Source organism: Ovis aries, chromosome 4, assembly GCF_016772045.2.
Source record: "Ovis aries strain OAR_USU_Benz2616 breed Rambouillet chromosome 4, ARS-UI_Ramb_v3.0, whole genome shotgun sequence".
Classification (NCBI taxonomy): Eukaryota; Metazoa; Chordata; class Mammalia; order Artiodactyla; family Bovidae; genus Ovis; species Ovis aries.
In genome coordinates, this window is record NC_056057.1 from 69,553,945 (window position 1) to 69,574,087 (window position 20,143).

A 20,143-nucleotide genomic window follows, 5' to 3' on the forward strand; every position below is an offset into this window, starting at 1 on the left:
AGGAGGTAATTGACTATTAGCAAAATGAGGTTTCAGATAAGCTACCTGATCCAACTTTAAGTGCTTAAGTGGTCCACCTTATGGTTTAAATACTCACAGAATGGTGTAATCTACACTGACTGGGAGAATCTCTTCTCTTTTAGGTGAAAATATGTCCCTTGATTCTCTTTCTACTCCTTTTAGCCTTAACCAGTTTGGTATCCTTTCTGCTATGATAGTTTTGCTCCCAGGAAGCCACATGGGTTAATTTGCAGATCTGAGTTGGGGCAGTGGGGTATTGTAATTTGGGGAAATGAAATTATTTTAGTTTTTGTTTTCCCAAAAGGAGCAGGGAATATTACACACGTGGTACACTTGTAAAACACAGGCAAATGCACTTGACAATCAAGCACTCTATTTTGAAATTTAAATAAAGCTAAGATTTTCTTCTGGCCTAGAGGGAAACTTCATTAAAATCAATTAGTACAATCCTCCAGAGAAAATAGGCTTTTTTTTTTTTTTTTTTTTTTGTTTAAGGTTTAAAGAGTAAGGTGCACACAATTACCTTTCCTGGATCCTTTGTGAATGTCAGTATCAAACCTAGCAGGTGGCCAGGTGCAAACAAATGTCCCCGACAGGGGCCCGGGTAACTCCCTAAGTTCTCATTGAAGGGATGTAAGTGTAATTAATGGATGTATATATACCAGGAATGTAATATACATAACCAAGGAGGCTCCAAACTGATTGCATGTATTAACCAACTGTGAAGGGCAGGCCGAGTGAGATAAAGTTGGTGGCAGGCGCTCCCAGGTGAGGCCTCAGTCCAGGGGCGGAGGTTGGGGCCGCACAGCTGTTGCCGCGCGCCCTGGTCCCTCCTCCCAGCTGCGGCGGCTTCACCCCCACCCCCACCCTCCCCCCGCCGCTCCCAACGCCGCCGCCGCCTCCCCTCTGCCTCCCGGTCTCTCCTCGCAATCCTTCCATCGCTCTCGCCCCCTCTCCCTCTGTCCCGTCCTCTCCGCTCCCCTCACCCCGCCTCTCTCCCCCTCCCCCAGCCCCTCCTCTCCTCACCCCACCCTGCCTCCCTCCCTCCCTCCGCCCGCCTGCCCGGCGCTCGCTGAGCCGACACCAGGGGGGCTCTCGATGTAGCACCATGACAGGCATCGCCGCCGCCTCCTTCTTCTCCAATACCTGCCGGTTCGGGGGCTGCGGACTCCACTTCCCCACCCTGGCCGACCTCATCGAGCACATCGAGGACAACCACATCGGTAAATGGCCCGGGGGTGGGCGGGGGTGCCCGGCGTGCGGAAACTCCTGCCCGGGCGAGAACCCCAGAATGGCCAGGGCTGGTTAGGAGCGAGGAAGGCGGCGGCGGGGCGGGGAGGGTGTGTTCGAGCCCAGGGCTTGGGGGTGGCGGGATGCGGAGGCGCGAGGTGCCCGGGGGGGGTGGTGGTGCGGGGAGCAGGGTGGGGGAGGGGGCGGGAGCCCCGAGGTGCGGCGGGCGGGCTGGGGGATTCCGCGGGGCGTGCGCGCCGGCGGTGAAGTGTTTGGGAGTGGGGCTGCGCTGCGGCGGGGGCGGCGGGAGGAGGGACTCGGCGGCGGGGAGATGCGGCGGCGGGGCCGGGCGCCGGGGGAGGGGGCGCCGGGCGGAGGGCGCGGTGGGGCCGGCTGGGCGGCCGGCCGGCCGGCGCTGGGCAGGGGCGCGGAGTTAGTTGGCCCCGGTGGTCGGAGCGGCCAGAGGCGGCGGGGGGCGGGAGCTGCACGCCGCCCGCCGCTTCCGCCCGGGCTCGAGCTGTCAGGGCTCGGCGGCGGCTGCAGCCGCTGGGAGGTGGGAGCGGGGGGGGGCGGGGGTGGCTCCACCGCGGCAGCCATTCCGCTTCCTCCTCCCGCCGCCGCCGCCACTGCGTCCTGTCAGCGCCGGTTGCTAGGTGTGGTGCGCCGGGAGGGGGCCCGGAGCCGAGGCCGCGGGCGGAGGACCGGCGCTCTCCCTCTCCAAGGCGGCAGCAGGGCTCTCTGGCCTGGGGGCGCCCGCTTGTGCCCGGGCCTGACGCGGATGCCCGGGTGCTGCGGGCAGAGGTCCCGGGTGCGCCCGCGGGCCGCGCCCAGTGCCCAGGGCCGCGCCGCCCCGGAGGCCCCTGCGGCTGCGTCTGCAGGAGAGCCATTCCCCGGGGACCCGGGGTCGGGCATTTAAATGCGCCTCGGCTCTGAGATTTGCCTTTCAAATGGTGCTAGGCCCGAGGTGCGTCGGCTGCGCAGAGGATCTGCAGCGGCGGCCTGCGCAGCGCCCGGGGCGCAGGGGACTTCGTGGCCGCGGGGGAGGGGGCGCCCTGCGGGGCTGCGACTTTCTCTTCCTTCCCAAGACCCCAAGGCCTTTCAACAAGTCCTTAATTCGCACAAGAGCTTGCACACATTTACACGCTCCTATCCGGAGCCCCTCCGAGGAGAGATGAGTCGGGTTCGTGTGGCTTGGCCGATCCATCCACCTGCGGAAGGTGTGGCCGGCGCCCACGAGTTGTTCTATGTGGGCTGGATGGTGAAGGGACCGCGTGGTTCCCTAACGGGGCTGTTTAATCCAGAGAATCTGTGAATTGCCCCCAGAAAATCATTTCCCAGTGAATGCTGTGGATTCATCCATGTCGATGCTGCTCACGTTTCTACAAAGTTGAGAGAATAAATCACTACTGCTGTCTATTTATACACGAATAAAATGAGGCCGAGCCTTACGCGCCTTTTCCGAGTATAATGCTTTCTGTGCACACAGTGCGTGCTTTATAAGCGTTGAATGCTGCTTGAGAATGGGTATATGATGGGACGTCCAGAATGGGAAATACTCATAGAAAATGTCTGTAGAACGTCTTTCAGAAGATAATCTGGATGGGTAATTGTCCAGGTTTTGAAACTTACAAAGTTCTAAAACATCCGTGTAATAGCTTTCGCTATCTCCTCTGATAAAGGTGTGACAGAAAAGCTAGGCAAGTTTTGGTAGTCTTAAAAGCAGGAGTTTAATGGAGTAGCATATTTGCTGATTCATCATCATGATTGAATAGGCATAACTCAAGGTGCTTAAGGAATAAATCAGATTTTTCATGATGAGTAGTTTAAAATAATACTTAAAGTCCCATAATACAAAGTTACAGTGAAAGTTTTATTAGTTCAAGTCGCTTCTCTTACTTACAATGATAAATAGAAAGTTTTATATATATACATATATATAATATAAATATGTAAATATATACATATATATAATATAAATATGTAAATAACATTTCCTAACAGGGAGGGATGTCAATGCATATCTCATTCACTCACTAGCAGTTTTATTTTAGAATAAACTATAATGTAAGTAATAATTTCTCCACATTGCCTGCCTGCTTGGACTAGCTAGTTAAAAGGAAATATAAATTATATTTATTAAAATGTGTTAAAGACAGTTAACTATTTGAGGGTTTAAGTTTGTAATCAGAAAATTTTGAAACTAACTCTTGGTGAATCACCAGTTAAGTTTGCAGAGATTGTCTTTAGTGTTGTGCAAACATTTTTAAGAGGGTTTTAAGATTCTATAAATTTTATAAATTTAAATTTTAAGTGATGGTCACTTCCAAAGGGCTAGTATTTTTCTTTTGTGAAAATATTGAACAGTTAAATGTACAACAATAGCTTAAGTGAATTTTGGGGCACTACTGACAATTACTCTACTTTGAAACTAGTTTGAAACCAGAAAACTTTATGGAAAGTAAATGTTAAACAGACACTTAAAATTCCCTGGGTGAAGAAACCAGCTGAAACTATTCGGTGCCTTAAAGTGAGGAGAAGCCCCTCACTTTGAAAGACAGCCCCATATGCAAAAAGAAGTGAGAACTGATTTCAAGAAGAATAAAAACAATCTGGTTTTAGTAGGCAGTATCATATAAATACACTTCCAATGAAGAGACATGAGTGAAAATACATCAGACAAAGCATTTAGTGAAAGTTCTATACTACAGGTATTTTTAAGTGGAATTTATTGTTTGTGGTTGTCTATATATTTTGGAGAGAGATTGTTATTTTTAATGACTGATTTACCAGTTCTATATTCTTGTCATCAAGTGGCCACAGTAAAAAGATGCATGAAAAGATTATCAAAAGATATAATATTACCTGTAATTTTTTAAAGAAGCATGTTATTTAGAAATCACAGGAGCATTAAAGGTGTGCTAATGGCAGGTTCGTCTTGAGGACCTTTCTGAGTTACTGCCATTTAACCACTAGTCAGAATCCTTAAGCAGTAATGAGATGAAGGTTTATGGATGGGAACATGGCATATTTCTTGCATGAGAGAGTTTTCAAGGCCTTTGGTGTACAAGGCCCATAGTTTTCATAATAACTGTATTGTTTAGTTCAGATTAAGTGCATAAGTTGAAAGTAGCTGTTACAGATAAACACTCAACTCTTTTTGTTAACCAGTTGCACACACCCATTAGCAAGGATTTGGGGCTGTAGAGCTGAAGAAAGTGTGATTCCCCCTTCCTCTGTTTTAGCACTCCTCCTTTCTCCTAGGGGAATGCCTCACCTGAGGTCCTGTTGTCTTCCTTGTGTTTCATTGCTGCTCTAGTCCTGGAGCACCTGTCTCCATGTACAATCTGAGTACTCCAACTAAAACCCTCCTACCAACTTAAATTGCCTAGAAATTACATAGCCCTGCAACAATGAAGTGTTTCTATGTCAGCTTCGCTATTAATTCATTCATACCTTGGCTCTGTTTCCTGGAGATGGAAAAAACTGATCAAGATTTGTTTGCTTCTTACTGTAAGTAGATACTTGAGTTTGTAGAAACACTCTTGACATGCACATCCTAGGTAGGTGAAGATGAGTTGGTAACTAGAAATCATAGAAACACCAAGAGCACTAAATTTAGCATTGAAGGTCTTGTCACAGACTCATGGGACTTCGCTTGGTCTGTGCATCCCAGTGCCCCAGTGCTGTGGAGTGTCTCAGAAAGAAATCATTCTTACTAGATGTGATTATTTGGTACATTTGTAAAAGTACCTCTGCATTTTTAATTTATGTATTAACATATATCAAGCACCTAATTTGTAATAGGTATAGTTCTAGGCGCTTGGTATATTTTGGTGAACAAATTTCCCAACCTTTGGGGAATTTGTGTCCTAGTGGTAGGAGATAGACAGCATAAAATGTGAATTATGTAGTATCCTGGTTAGTGGTATGGAAAGAGTCCTGTTACAGCAGGCTAAAGTGGGTTGGGATATGAAATGTTGGAATTTTTAATTGGCTGGTCAGGATAGGCCTTACTGTGAAGCTGATAGGTGATTCAAAATCTTCACAGAAGTGAAGAAGTTAGCCATGAGGCCAACCAAGGACCACTGATGTCCAGGCAGAGGGAACAGAGAGTGCAAAGGCCCCAGGTAGCCTGCACACCTTAAACTGAAACACGGATTTTACTGGATTCAGTTACTCTTGAGATAGTACTAAACTAGCAGGTTATTTAGAACCTTCTCCAGATGTTAGGGACTTCAGCTTTGCCATTGTTGATTGGGATTTTCCTGTTGGGGCTCCATAAGGAGATGGGAGTATCATTGACTAATAGTGGCTTGCTGTAGCTATGACTTGGTGGATATCTTGGTGACCTGAATGTCAGCAGGTTTCTTGTTGTGAGTTTCTACTTGTTTCCTCATCTCCAAAACCTGGCTAATAAATCCATGCTGCTTCATTTCACAGGATAGATTCATAGACCATCTGATTAATAAATATCAAAATCTCTATAGAGAAAAATAAGGTAGTTATTATCAACAATATAGAATTTGACTCCTAGGACAGTTTGGTAACAATTTGCATTCTCTTAAAGCAGCACTGTTGTATATTAAATAGATCAGTGTATGATAGGCAGCAAGCCCTTATCCCTGTTTTATAGGTGAGCAAACTGAGACATATAAAAATTACTTAATTTGCCTAAATTTCCATGACTGGTAAATATGAGCAGAAATCTGAATTTCAGACAGGTATGCAGAGCTGGCCTTGTGCCAAGCTGCCAAACAGGTGAAGAACTAGACCATACTGGCCCTACTGCCCCTCCAGACCAAAGTGGCTTATTTCCTCCTTTAGAAAGTAACTCTGAAACCTTGAGATGAAGATTATATGAGGGCCCCATAGTGAACCCAGCTTGCTTGGTTTTGAATATGGTCCTCTGCCACTTATCAGCCATTTGGCTGTGAACAAATGACTTTACCACAATGAGCTTCAGTTTCCTCGGCTGTCTAATGAAGGTAGTAACAGCATCTACCCCAGGGAGTAGCTGATGAGGATTACATGAGCTAATTTGTGTAAAGTACTCATTTTCTTAAGTAGTATTCAATTATATACGTCACCCAGTTTCTTGCCATTTTGTGTGTTTGCCAAATAAGTATGTTGGAATTCTATGAAGGTGTGCATTAAGAGTTTAGTAGGATGTGGGTTGTGTCTGCCTACAACTATGTAAAATCACTAGACTCACCCTAGGACAGATTGAGAATGGGAAATGGGATATCCTTCCGCAGTCCAGCATTGGGGTTGCGGCCTGTGGCCATTTGTGCTTCTGAGTGGCCAGAGGTACTTTAGATGCTGGCAAAAGTTGCCGCTGTGGACTGGGAAGTGGTGTCAAGGCCAGCGGCTTCTAACGTGGCCTTTCCTTGTGGCCTGCACTTATTTGAAAAAAATTCAAGACTAGAAAGAGGCACTGTGCCTGGGCCTGTGGGCACGTTCCCACGAGGGCCTTTCCTGTGGGGAGAAGGAATGACTGAATGAATGAATGAAAGGCTTGTCACTGCCTGCCCTGCTCTTTGCCTGCACCCTGTAGCTTGGTGGCAAGATGCCCTGTTATTCCCTCCTATGGTTCACCAGAAGGTCCCAGGTAGATAGTTGGGGGAAGTTTTAAGTGCTTGTGTGTGTACAAGTGGGTGCACACACCCATGTGCACAGACCACACAGTGGGGGACCCCTCACTGTAATGCTTCCTGGAATTCTCCAAAGCACTGTCTTCAGTGGCTTTTCCATTTGCCCACTTGTCTCCTGAAAACAGTCAAACCACCTTTTATAAAAACATTGCTAGGGAACATAATGACTTGTAAGTTTCACAAGCTTCTGATTGTTTCTTTTAGTGTCCCTTTTCTGATATGTGACTGAAATGTACAGACAGGAAAACTCTGCTTACCACCTACTAACTCTATAGAAGCTCCCATATTCTTTGGAAACTAGTTTCCTTTACAGGGCATACATTTTGGTGACATCTGCCACCCTGACAATTCTAGAAGAGCAAACTGACAGCTGTTTTCAGAAAAACTGATTCTTTCGTTGATGACAGGGAAGAAGCTTCCAGACTGGAGAAGGCTGGTGACACTTGAGAGGGGCTTTCCTAGGACTGTCTGGAAGCCAAAAGCCTTGAGATTCAGGTCCCAGAGACAGGACATAATGCTGTTGAAGCCCTTAAAAATCCTCCCTTTCTTCTAGTTTTTTCTTAAAGACAAGAACCATATCCTGGGCTTCTCTGGTGGCTCAGAATCAGGACACCCGGGTTCTATCCCTGGGTTGGAAAGATCCCCTGGGGAAGGAAATGGCAACCCACTGCAGTATTTTTGCCTGGAGAATTCCATGGACAGAGGAGCCTGGCAGGCTGCTTCTGCTGCTGCTGCTAAGTCGCTTCAGTCGTGTCCGACTCTGTGTGACCCCATAGACGGCAGCCCACCAGGCTCCTCCGTTCCTGGGATTCTCCAGGCAAGAACACTGGAGTGGGTTGCCATTTCCTTCTCCAATGCATGAAAGTGAAAAGTGAAATTGAAGTTGCTCAGTTTTGTCCGACTCTTTGCGACCCCATGGACTGCAGCCCACCAGGCTCCTCCGTCCATGGGATTTGCCAGGCAAGGGTACTGGAGTGAATTGCCGTTGCCTTCTCTGAGGCTACATGTCCTTAAATTTCTCTTCCCACCACATCCTTACCCTTGCCCTCAGATCTTAAGAGTGCAGACGTGGCCTGGGTACTACTGAAGAAATACTTGCTGGATTGCAGATAATACATTTCGTTTCATGACAGGGTAATAGATTTGTTCTGTTAGCCATATTGATCTGGCTAAAGTGTGGAATAGCAAACATTGTTTTATTTAGAAATTGAGAATCAAACTGCAAATGTCAGAAGTTAGTTTGTTTTTAAAAAGACTTTCCTTTAATATGCTAAATCAGTTGAAAGAAAATTATGTTTTCCTCTTGCACTAAGCACTATAATCTTGCAGTAGTTTTCACCTGTTTTTTTTTTTTTTAAATCCGGCTGCAAGCACAGAACAGATTAATGGATATATTCTCTTTAAGAATGAAGTCTTCCCAGTAACTTTCTTTTCACTTTGGCAGGAGTCGAAGTGCCTCTTTTGGGTCAGTAACTACAGACTTGCTGTCCAGGACCAGAGAGCATTGAAAGTCTCTTGATGGCCTGGCTCACCCATCGGCCTCCTCAGGGAAGCCCTGTTCTTTGTTTGCCAGGCTCTAATGGTGACTTTCTTCTGAGCCAAACTTCCTTGAGAGGACAAGATCTGGATACCATGTTAACTTGAAAAGACTCACTCTTTCTTTTATATTATGCATATATATAATTAACATATATACATAATGTATAGATAAATGCTGTATATATAAAACATTATACAAATGCATATATAAATGATACATGTGTTTTTACATGTATGTGTATATACACTGCACATATGTGTACATATATACATATGTGTGTTTATATGTGTATATAATATATTCATTCTCTAGATCACTGTGGATAGGATTACCACATTTTTGATTATTTTCTGTCTATAGTACTTAAGACTGTACTTCCTGTTTCTGATGAATTGAAATTTATTTGGAGAGATCAGACATGTACAGACTGAGATAAATGATGAATGATAATGGGGACCACAGAGACTGATTCATTGTGAAGCTCATGAATTGCAAGCACCAGGGCCCCTCATTTGTACAATACATGTTTTACCATTTCTGCATTCATTGCTTGGGCCCACCTAGACCTTTCCAGGGGCCTGGAGGGACCCTATACCAGTGTTCACAGGCATGCATTCATGGATAGCATCATAATTTGTAAATTTTGTAAGGCATAAAATTTTAATTGTAGGTAGCTTACCCTTTTCCACTCTGACTTCCCTTCTATGACATTTCTTCTTGGCTTTGGTGACATTGGAGTTTAGAGTGTTTCTGAGATACAGCTAAAGAAGATTTAAATTGCAGACACTTGTTTTGGTTGAGTGGAATGTATTTATTCAGCTCACAGTTTTCTTTAGTTAAGTTACTCCTAGCCATCCTAAGGTAAGACTCACTACCCAGCAATGGCATCCAGTGTTCCAGCTCACCTGGGGTCTGTCCACATTGGTAGGGGTGAGTTAGTATTGCAGCGTGAGTCTATACCATGACATCTGCTGGTGGAAACATGGTTTGAATATGGTTTGGAGCTAGAAGTGAGTCTGGAAAATTCTTCTACTTATTAGATGTATAAAACTGAAAGTAAAAGATTCAGTTCTTATTTAAGTATATTTGATAAGGAAGTTCTTTCTGTTAAGAATATACCCAATAATGGAAATACACATTCATAACTGCGCCATGTTTTTTAATGAGAATTCTGTGTTTGTTTCTTCTTCAATTGAATACACACACTCATACACACACACACACACACCAGTGACAACAAACATTACTGTTATCAAAACAAAAAATATTTAAACTTAGACAATGCACTAGAAGATGTGGAATGCCCTGAACTCTTACGGCTCACATGTGAAAGAAATAGGTGTTTACAAATTTGACAACAATCCTAAAAATTTATATGGCATTAAAACGGACCTATGAGGCTGAAAGTAAGTTTTCTGAATTATCAATAATTAAAAATACATTTTGATCACCCATGTTTGTGGTTTGTGCTTTACAGAAATGATATTAATATGAATCATTGTCATATGAGAAGTAATCAGAGTGTGCAGCCCCAAAGAAGTATTTACAGCAGTGTTTCAGATTCACATAGTGGATTCTTTTTCTGGATCTTGGTTTTGTGATGTATTGGTAAGGTCAGCTTTAAAATTTGGGGTTTTGTTGTAACTTTTTAATCCAAATAATCACTTTTCTAAGCATTTTATATTTGTGATGTTGCATTTTTTTTTCATAAACAGAGTCTAAATCTGCAGACCCCATAAAACTTGGATATGTTTCTTGGTACCAGATAGAGAATCATTACTGTTCTAAACAATTTTCATAGAATATCTAATTCACTGTCGTAGCAAGCTATGAATTAGACATTTCTTCCCAGAAGTGCTGCCTTCTAATTGGAAATTAAATATAGTACCTTATTAGTTGATTACCTTAACTGGTGAAATATGACTAGAATGCTTATTTTGATAAGATTAAAAAATAAACAATAGCATCTTTATAATTGGTCCTTTTTTCTTTGTGGTGTAGTATGGGCTCATGTCGCTACAGTGAGCGTACAGAATTATGTGCACCATACTTGATGATAACCGCCCATGTACTTTGCCTCACGCACTATAGAAAAAATTAGTTTCGCAGGTAACTTTGGCGGTGAAAAACATTTTTGAAGACTGTCACCTCTGGAGGGGTGCATTTGTGAGGACTTACATGTTTATTTGTTCATGTGTATATGTTTACGACACAAACACCAGTTATGCGATTAGTCTAGGATAATTTATATTATGGAAATTGGAAGAGAAAATCCATTTCTTTATTTCTACACTTGGATATTGAACTTGGTTAGTCTTTTTCCAGGTTGAGGATATTGTGAAGTTTAGTTGTATCATTGTTTGCTTTACCTACAATATCTGGTTGCCTAGAACATTCTAGGGCTAAAACAATGCTAGGACGAAAGTATATCTTGCATCCCTCCCACATCTTTGCCTGAGAGGTTTAGTATAAAGGAGGCGGGGGTGGGGTAGAAGGGGTTGTGGGGGAAGCTGGGACTGTGAAGCTGGACAGAACTGGATTTTGAATCCTGAATCCACTTGGACAGTTCTGACAATCTTATTTGCATAAAGTAGTAACAATATCTACTAGAATTAAGCACCCCATGAGTGAGTCACTGGTTAGTTGCTTTATGTGCATTGTCTAGAAGTTAAGTATTAGTCCCATTTGATGCAAGACACAGACCAAGACAGAGACCAAATGACCCAGCAGGCAATATACACAGCCAGTAAAATGCTCAGGGGAGGGAGGGGCAAGCTTTGCTCTCTGGTGTCTGCATATCCCTTAGTACTTGCTCTTTATAAACTGACTTTTTATAAAATATTTGCATTTTAATAGAAGGCTTTTGTATACCTAAGTGTCTTAACATTCAGAATGGCTGCATTTCCAAAGGGAGCTGTTTGGTTGGCTGGGGAGATACTACTTTTGGTAGAAACAGAAATGTTTTGAGGCTTCTAAGAAAATGTTAGGAAGATCCATGAGCATCCCAGTAACAATAATGAAAACAATAACTTGGCAGTTCTAAAATGATTATAATTACTGAATTGTCTAAAGATACTAACCAGTTTTCTCTCCTTTACTGATACTTTTTATCTGGGAGTAGAAGACTCTTTTCAAACACCATTTAACACTATTAACACTTATAAACATCTCTTTTACTTTAGATTTTCAAAATTAAAATACTGTCATTATGTTCATGTGAATTATTTTAAAAGTTTGTTTGGACCAATCATACCTAACTGGACCTGGCTGTATGAACATTGTGAATAAAGAGCCTGGCATCTTGGCATGTGTTTCCAGCCCTCCCTGCTGGACATTTCGCTGGTGGCATTTACAGAGAGGGCACACTATAGGTCACGTTACTGTGACACTAGACCTCAGATGACTGATGCAGGAGCATATCTGAGCTTAAAAATGGAAGACTCTCTTTTCTTGCCTAACTCAGTGAAAGTTTCTCGAATGCTATTTTAACTGCCTGATTCTCAATACATGCCATAATTATTTAAGAAATGGCAAAAAGCAGGGGAATCTGGAGAGACATATTTGTACAGCTTACTGTTAAGCAAATTGAATATCTTGGTAATAAGCATAAATTATGCCCATGTTCCCTCTGGTATCAAGCAAAAATATATATTATGGAAAATCATCACCTCTGAAGTTGCAGATGAACTTTTCTAGCCCTCTGACTGTGCTGACCTCATCTCTTATTGGGGTGTCTGACAGGCCGGTGTGTCTATAGACTGAGACTCTTCAGGACTGCCAGCAGGTGTCACACAGGTGTTTCATGGCCCCATGGAGTCTATAGCTAGTTTAGATTTTAGATCTTTATCAAATAGGTCTTTTGATAGAATGTTTTTGACCCGAGATGTCTGGAGTTTGGCACCAAACTCAACACAGTGGTTGATAGTGTGTGATTTATGTTAGTATGTTTCAGTGTTCTGCTACGGCTGGAAACTCCCATTTGTATGTTGGCCTCACTTGAGCACTTTCAGGGACCCAAAAGGTCTGCTGGAAAAGTATGTGAATATCAGACCAAAAATTTTGGTCAAGAGATGTTAAATCATATGTACCTTTCACTTTGGATGTTAGAATAAAGAAATGATATTTTGTCAAAACCTGGGAAAACTATTCAGTTCAGTCACTCAGTTGTGTCCGACTCTCTGTGACCCCATGGACTGCAGCGCTCCAGACAAGATGATAGCATCGTAAATATTTACGTCATGTTGTTACATAAAGAGATGAGAGTGATTCTCACCTGTGGAAATCAGTCTTATTGATTTATAAGTCACACCTGTATAGCAGTAGTGTTTAAGTAAGTAGTGCTCGACAGGAGCAGAATTGCTTGCATGAACCTGGAAAAAATAAGGATGCCTGGGCTCCACCCCTAGATCTTCTGGTGAGCTCAGCCAGAGGTGGTCTGGGTGCGAGCTTCATAAAGTTGATTCTCATATGTTGCCAAGGTTGGGAACCTGTTGGCTTTTGAAATAATGAACCTTGTGAGGGTTAGGGAGTGTGAGAAAGGAATCAGACTTTTAAAGAACTGTAAATTTGTGTGTGTGGGGGGGGATTCATTCAAATAGATGTAATTTTTTTAACAGATGTACTTTTTAGTTATACTGGAGGCAGGTATTTAATGTAGGTCAATATGAAGACGTGATACCAACTCAAGTATGTAGTTAGAGCAGACATGCTCAAAGTAGAAAGCCTAAGAGTCTCAAACTCAGATGCCCTCAGGATGCATATGAGTGAACTGACCAAGTTCGGTGTTATTTGGAGTAGGGGCAACTCTGGCAGACTGGAGAGCCCTTCAGTTCAGTTCATTTCAGTCACTCAGTTGTGTCCAACTCTTTGCGACCCCGTGGACTGCAGCACGCGGCCTCCCTGTCCATCACCAACTCCCAGAGTTTACCCAAACTCATGTCCATTGAGTTGGTGATGCCATCCAGCCATCTCATCCTCTGTCGTCCCCTTCTCCTCCTGCCCTCAATCTTTCCCAGCCTCAGGGTCTTTTCCAATGAGTCAGCTGTTCGCATCAGGTGGCCAAAGTATTGGAGTTTCAGCTTTAACATCACCCAGGACTGATCTCCTTTAGGATGGACTGGTTGGATCTCCTTGCAGTCCGAGGGACTTTCAAGAGTCTTCTCCAACATCACAGTTCAAAAGCATCAATTCTTTGGCTCTCAGCTTTCTTTATAGTCCAACTGTCACATCCATACATGACCACTGGAAAAACCATAGCCTTGACAAGACGGACCTTTGTTGACAAAGTAATGTCTCTGCTTTTGAATATGCTATCTAGGTTGGTCATAACTTTCCTTCCAAGGCGTAAGCGTCTTTTAATTTCATGGCTGCAGTTACCATCTGCAGTGATTTTGGAGCCCCCTAAAATAAAGTCAGCCACTGTTTCCACTGTTTCCCCATCTTTTTGCCATGAAGTGATGGGACCGGATGCCATGATCTTGCTTCACTTAAAAAGGCAGCTGCTACTGACCTGCAGCCAAGTGCTACCATATTAGAGTGCAGGCCCTTTGTCAGCAGGTTCTATTATTATTATTACTGCTGCTTTTGGAAATTAGGAATTAAGATTTTTATGTGAAACTTAACCTTTGAATGTTTGTAACTAATATAGATGAGTTTTAAAACATTGTGCAAGAAAACTACAGCATTGCACGGAGATGGTAATGATGGGCCCTGTGTTTATAATGCAGTACATTTGAATGCTGTGATGCAGAGTAAACTTTGAAGACCATTCTTTCCAGCAAGGAAGCGTGAAATGGTTGACTATTTTTTTTAATGTGATTAAAAATTTTTCTTTTATACCAAATTCTAAAAAAATGATCTTTACTGCTGAAAGTGTATTAATGTATATAATCTCTCTGTACCTTATTTTCTTTAAAATGGAATAATAGTATGTATCTCAAAGTGTAATGAGGTGGCACTAGTGGTAAAGAACCCACCTACCAATGCAGGAAACATAAGAGACAAGGGTTCGATCCCTGGGTCAGGAAGATCCCCTAGAGGAGGGCATGGCAACCCATTCCAGTATTTCTTGCCTGGAGAATCCCCATGGACAGAGGAACCTGGCGGCCCGCAGTCCCTGAAGTCGCAAACAATCAGACATGACTGAAGCGACTTAGCAACCAAGAACCAGTGAGATACCACTCATGTAGGTAGCTGTTGGAACTGCAGAATTCTGAAAAGAAAGCTCTCCAGTGAGTTCCCTTCATTGTCTCTAGGGGGAGCTGTGTGGAGGCATTACTGTAGGGTAGTCAGGGTGCTACCCCAGTCCCGCTGCCTCTGTGACCTTAGCCAAATTACTCAGTTTCTCTAGACCTCAGCTTCTGTGAGATGAGGAAAATTAGTATTTATCTCAGAGTGCTGTTATGAGGATTAAATAAAAACATGCATTTGAGGGGCCTGGCAATCAGTAAGCCCTCCGTAAATGTTAATTGATAGGATTGTACCATTTTCTTATATACATGATGGTGCTCCCAATGCCACAGTCCTCAGATTCTAACGTCCTCTTTGTTTTCATAATACAATGGAAGAAGATGAATTCAAATACCCTTATACATTTCTGTTCTCTGTTAAGCGTTTTTACTTTGAGATATTTGATGAAATTCGATTTCCCTGGTAGAGTTTTGGTTTGTGTTTGAATAAGTCATACTGAATGGTCGTCGGAACCCATGAGCTGTTAAAGCATTCCACACACAAATTCTTGCTGTTTCAAAATATACCAGCCTTAATTTAGTATTGTTTGTCTGGATCTAAGTTTTTGCGATGTTAGATCATGTGATTAGAAAAATGACTTCCATATTTGATAAATACAATTTTTTCTTTGGGAGAAAAGACAGTTTGGGAGTCTAGAGAGATTTTAAGTATGTAAACAGAAAACATAATTTTTTCATGTACTAAGTAAGCAATAGAAAAACAAAAGATGGCTTTGAATGTACTTTTTGTGATGGTTTATTGTGAATGATTTGAAAGGGGATTTGTAGGGCTTTTATGAAGAAATCCAAGAACATGACTGTAGCACTAACAAAATGCCATGTTCTTGTTAAATGGCATCTCTTTAATAATAGTTCTTGAAATTTCACATATGCAAATACTGGAAGCTTCTCAGGAAAGTCCCAGGATAGGCCTTGTTTTAGAAGCTTGAGTGGCAATAGTTGAGTTGTTTACTGATTGGAGAAGACATTTAAAATACTTAATTCCTAAATGGTATCTGACAATGACTGAAATCTTTTTCAGTCCTGTAGCATATATTTCCACTGGGTTTCCCCTTTGAAGAGTATGCTGGGATCTGATACAGTTAAGCAGCTGGTCCAGGCTTCTGAGACTTATCAATAATTGAATTTAAAAGTGGTTTGCAACTCTTTTATTACTGAGGGTCTCTAGTTATGTTCCTTCTCCCTCCCCTGAGAATTCCAAGTCTTGAAAGATTCTTGTCCAACGATCAACCTGACTTGGTAAGTAAGTAAATGCTTTGTTGTTGTTGTTTTTTTTTTTTTTTGCATTTTCATGCAGCAGCAGCTAAAACTCTCAATTTTTATATTTGATACATATTTATGAGTAGCAGATATATGGATATGACACAATTAAAGTCTATGCTCACGGGAGAAGCAGACAAAACACACACATAAGATAATTTCAAACAGTCATGATGCTGTGAAGAAATACAGTGAGTCTGGAGAGAGAGGCTGAGAGGCCTGTTTGAGATAAGGTAGGGGGAGGCATGTGGGCCTGAATGGAGTAGGGGGTGAACAAGCCATCCGGGTGTCTGGGGAAAGAGAGTGAAGGAGGGATAAGAGCAGTTGTCAGGGGACTTAGCATTGCTGACCTGTGTCAACCAGTGTCACCTGAAGGAGTTAAAATAATCCCAGCCGGCAAAGATGGTGTGGAATGTTGTATAGCTTTATTATGATTATAGTTTTTCTATGCTTTTTGTAACATCCAAATAGCTCGAGGATCCCATTTCCACTTACAAAACCCTGTAGAGATTAGGAAACCCTAATTGGCCTCTAGATCTCTTCAGATCTAGTTTGCTATTTGTTTAAACTTAAAAGCTCTATTTACATTTTGCAATCTGTGTTGAAATAAAAGTTTTTTGACTAGTAGAATTCATTTAATGTTTGCTATTTTATTTTGGCGTAGAAGTGAACATAAGGATTATCAGTAATCATAATGCAGTAAAAAAAAATCTTTGGTGTAGTTTTCAAACTTTGGGGACCTATGGATTTAAAAAAATTTTTCTTCTATAGCTTTGTGAAATCTTGAATAGATTTTAGTGGATATGTTGGCAGAAAGAGGGGCGTGGGGTAAAGAGAGGAGAGAATGGTCTTGACAGCAGTAACTTAAAACATATTGACAGAAGGACAAACAATTACTGAGGGAGATTATATAGACCATGAGCCTGAAGATATTATTTCACCATCAGTTCCTTTTTTTTTTATTCTGAAAGGTAGTATTTTATGTAGCTGTACCATGAAAAAATAGATATTTTTTACTGTTTTTTTCTTCTTCATCGTATGGGGAAATACTAGTGTAAACATTTCACTGTCAAATCAAGTCACATGGCCAGGCACAGAGCTGGTAGGAAAGGAAATTTATTCATCCCTAAGGGGACGAGGGTAGATGTGAGTGAACAGTGATCCATTCTTGCAGATATCTTTTATCAGAAATAGAAAATATCCAAAAGCATTTGACATTTAGTATAGAGAGGAATATAAATTTTCCCTAAAATGATCATGTGAAAGAAAAGTGTTATTCGCTCAGTCATTTCCAACTCTTTGCCTGTAGCTCTCCAGGCTTCTCTGTCCATGGGATTCTCCAGGTAGGAGCACTGGAGTGGGTTGCCATTCCCTTCTCCAGGGGATCTTCCCAACCCAGGGATTGAACCCAGGTCTCCTGCACTGCTGGCAGATTCTTTACTATCTGAGCCACTAGGGAAGCCCAAAATGATTGTAATACTGTATAAAATAATAATTATTATTTTAATTAATAAGAACTATAATAAATATAAAATTCATAATTAAATGAAATAATAACAAATATAATTTACTTACTAAAATAATTTAATATATTATAATAATAACATATATAATGGTTAATATAATTAATCTAAACACAATGATCAACATATTAATTTAAGTAATATAATTAACATGATTATTTAAATAATAATTAAACATACAATTAAATATAATTTAATATAATTTATAATTAACTATAATAGTTATTCTAATCATAATTAAATATAATTATTGTACTAATAATTAAATATAATAATATTATTATTATTATAAAATAATACTGAATAGGAAGTTACTCCCAGAGATCATGGGAGGCATACGTTGGGACTCCCAAGTGAGGAAGGAATAAGCATTCCACATGGAGAAATTAATACTTAGATGCAGTTAAATGATTTTAAATGAAGAACAGAGACTCTACTCTCCTGATTAGGGATGACTCCATTTCCATTCTGAAAGTAACTTAATCCAAAGGCTTCAATTTGGGTGGCCCAATGTTCTGTGCTTCTCTTTGGTTCCTGAGCTGTTTGGCAAGGATCTGAAGGTTGAGAACACTTCCTGTGGTGCCCTTTGCCAGCACACAGAGCTTTAGAAAAGCTTTGGGACTGCATTGTAGGGTGGATCTGGTGTTCCTTCTCTTCCCCCGATTCTGAGTCAGCATCACAGAGGATGGAAAAGGGCTGACCTGCTAGTCTGGAGCCTGCTTTCCCTGTGCTCCCACTGTACATCACACCTTCTGGTGGCTGAGGGAGTGGTCACTGGTATTGGACACCTCAGGTTCTGATTGGACTGCTCTTTGGTTTGGGGCAACTTACTAATGTGTGTGTTTCTCATTTGCAAAGTGGGAAATGTGATATCTACTGTGTTGGGCTGTTGTGAAGGTTAAGTAAGTGGCAAGTCCTAGCACAGGGTCTGGAACATGTTAAACATTGAGTAAATATGAGCTGATAATGCTTTTATTATTATCTGCTATGACAGGTACTACAGACAGCATTCCATTATTGTTATTCTAGTATTTCTGTTTCTCCTCACTAAACCCTCAGCTTCCAAAAGGCTTCATTTCTGGTCCCCTCTCTGCAGCAACACTAAATTTATGATGTAGGAACTTAAACCGATATCCACTCAATTATATCCAGACATGTATCTTCTACCATGAAGCCTTTAGCTCCAAGGACCAGATTCAGTTCAATTCAGTTCAGTCGCTTAGTTGTGTCCGACTCTTTGCAACCTCATGAACCGCGGCATGCCAGGCCTCCCTGTCCATCACTCTGTTGACTCTGGTCAACTCCCAGAGTCCACCCAGACCCATGTCCATCGAGTCGGTGATGCCATCCAGCTATCTCATCCTCTGTCGTCCCCTTCTCCTCCTGCCCTCAATCTTTCCCAGCATCAGGGTCTTTTCAAATGAGTCAGCTCTTGCATCAGGTGGCCAAAGTATTGGAGTTTCAGCTTTAACATCAGACTTCCAATGAACACCCCGGACTGATCTACAGGATGGACTGGTTGGAGCTCCTTGCAGTCCAAGGGGCTCTCAAGTTTCTTCTCCAACACCACAGTTCAAAAGCATCGATTCTTCGGGGCTCAACTTTCTTTATAGTCCAACTCTCATATCCATACATGACCACTGGGAAAACCATAGTCTTGACTAGACGGACCTTTGTTGGCAAAGTAATGTCTCTGCTTTTGAATATACTATCTAGGTTGGTCATAACTTTCCTTCCAAGGAGTAGTGTCTTTTAATTTCATGGCTGCAATCACCATCTGCAGTGATTTTAGAGCGCAGAAAATAAAGTCAGCCACTGTTTCCATTGTTTCCCATCTATTTGCCATGAAGTGATAGGACTGGATGCCATGATCTTCGTTTTCTGAATGTTGAGCTTTAAGCCAACTTTTTCACTCTCCTCTTTCACTTTCATCAAGAGGCTCTTCTTCACTTTCTGCCATAAGGGTGGTGTCATCTGCATATCTGAGGTTATTAATATTTCTCCTGGCAATCTTGATTCCAGCTTGTGCTTCTTCCAGCCCAGCATTTCTCATGATGTACTCTGCATATAAGTTTAAAAAGCAGGGTGACAATATACAACCTTAATGTACTCCTTTTCCTATTTGGAACCAGTCTGTTGTTCCATGTCCAATTCCAACTGTTGCTTCCTGACCTGCATACAGGTTTCGCAAGAGGCAGGTCAGGTAATCTGGTATGCCCATCTCTTTCAGAATTTTCCACAACATAGTCAATAAAGCAGAAATAGATGTTTTTCTGGAACTCTCTTGCTTTTTTGATGATCCAGCAGATGTTGGCAATTTGATCTCTGGTTCCTCTGCCTTTTCTAAAACCAGCTTGAACATCTGGAAGTTCACGGTTCATGTATTGCTGAAGCCTGGCTTGGAGAATGTTAAGCATTACTTTGCTAGTGTGTGAGATGAGTGCAATCGTGTAGTAGTTTGAGCATTCTTTGGCATTGCCTTTCTTTGGGATTGGCATGAAAACTGACCTTTTCTAGTCCTATGGCCACTGCTGAGTTTTCCAAATTTGCTGGCATATTGAGTGCAGCACTTTCACAGCATCCTCTTTCAGGATTTGAAATAGCTCAACTGGAATTCCATCACCTCCACTAGCTTTGTTCGTAGTGATGCTTTCTAAGGCCCACTTGACT

The 20,143-nt window shown here is 42.1% G+C and overlaps 1 protein-coding gene across 1 annotated transcript in view; it reads left to right on the forward strand.

Annotated features, from left to right (window-relative positions):
• The first annotated feature begins 1,095 nt into the window (after positions 1 to 1,095).
• Positions 1,096 to 20,143, forward strand: part of JAZF1 (JAZF zinc finger 1) — a 331,860-nt gene continuing 312,812 nt past the window's right edge. Inside the window, exon 1 of the mRNA XM_015095333.3 lies at positions 1,096 to 1,244. Within this exon, the coding sequence (XP_014950819.2) occupies positions 1,130 to 1,244 (115 nt within the window). The 5' untranslated portion in view covers positions 1,096 to 1,129. The remainder of the gene's footprint in view (positions 1,245 to 20,143) is intronic.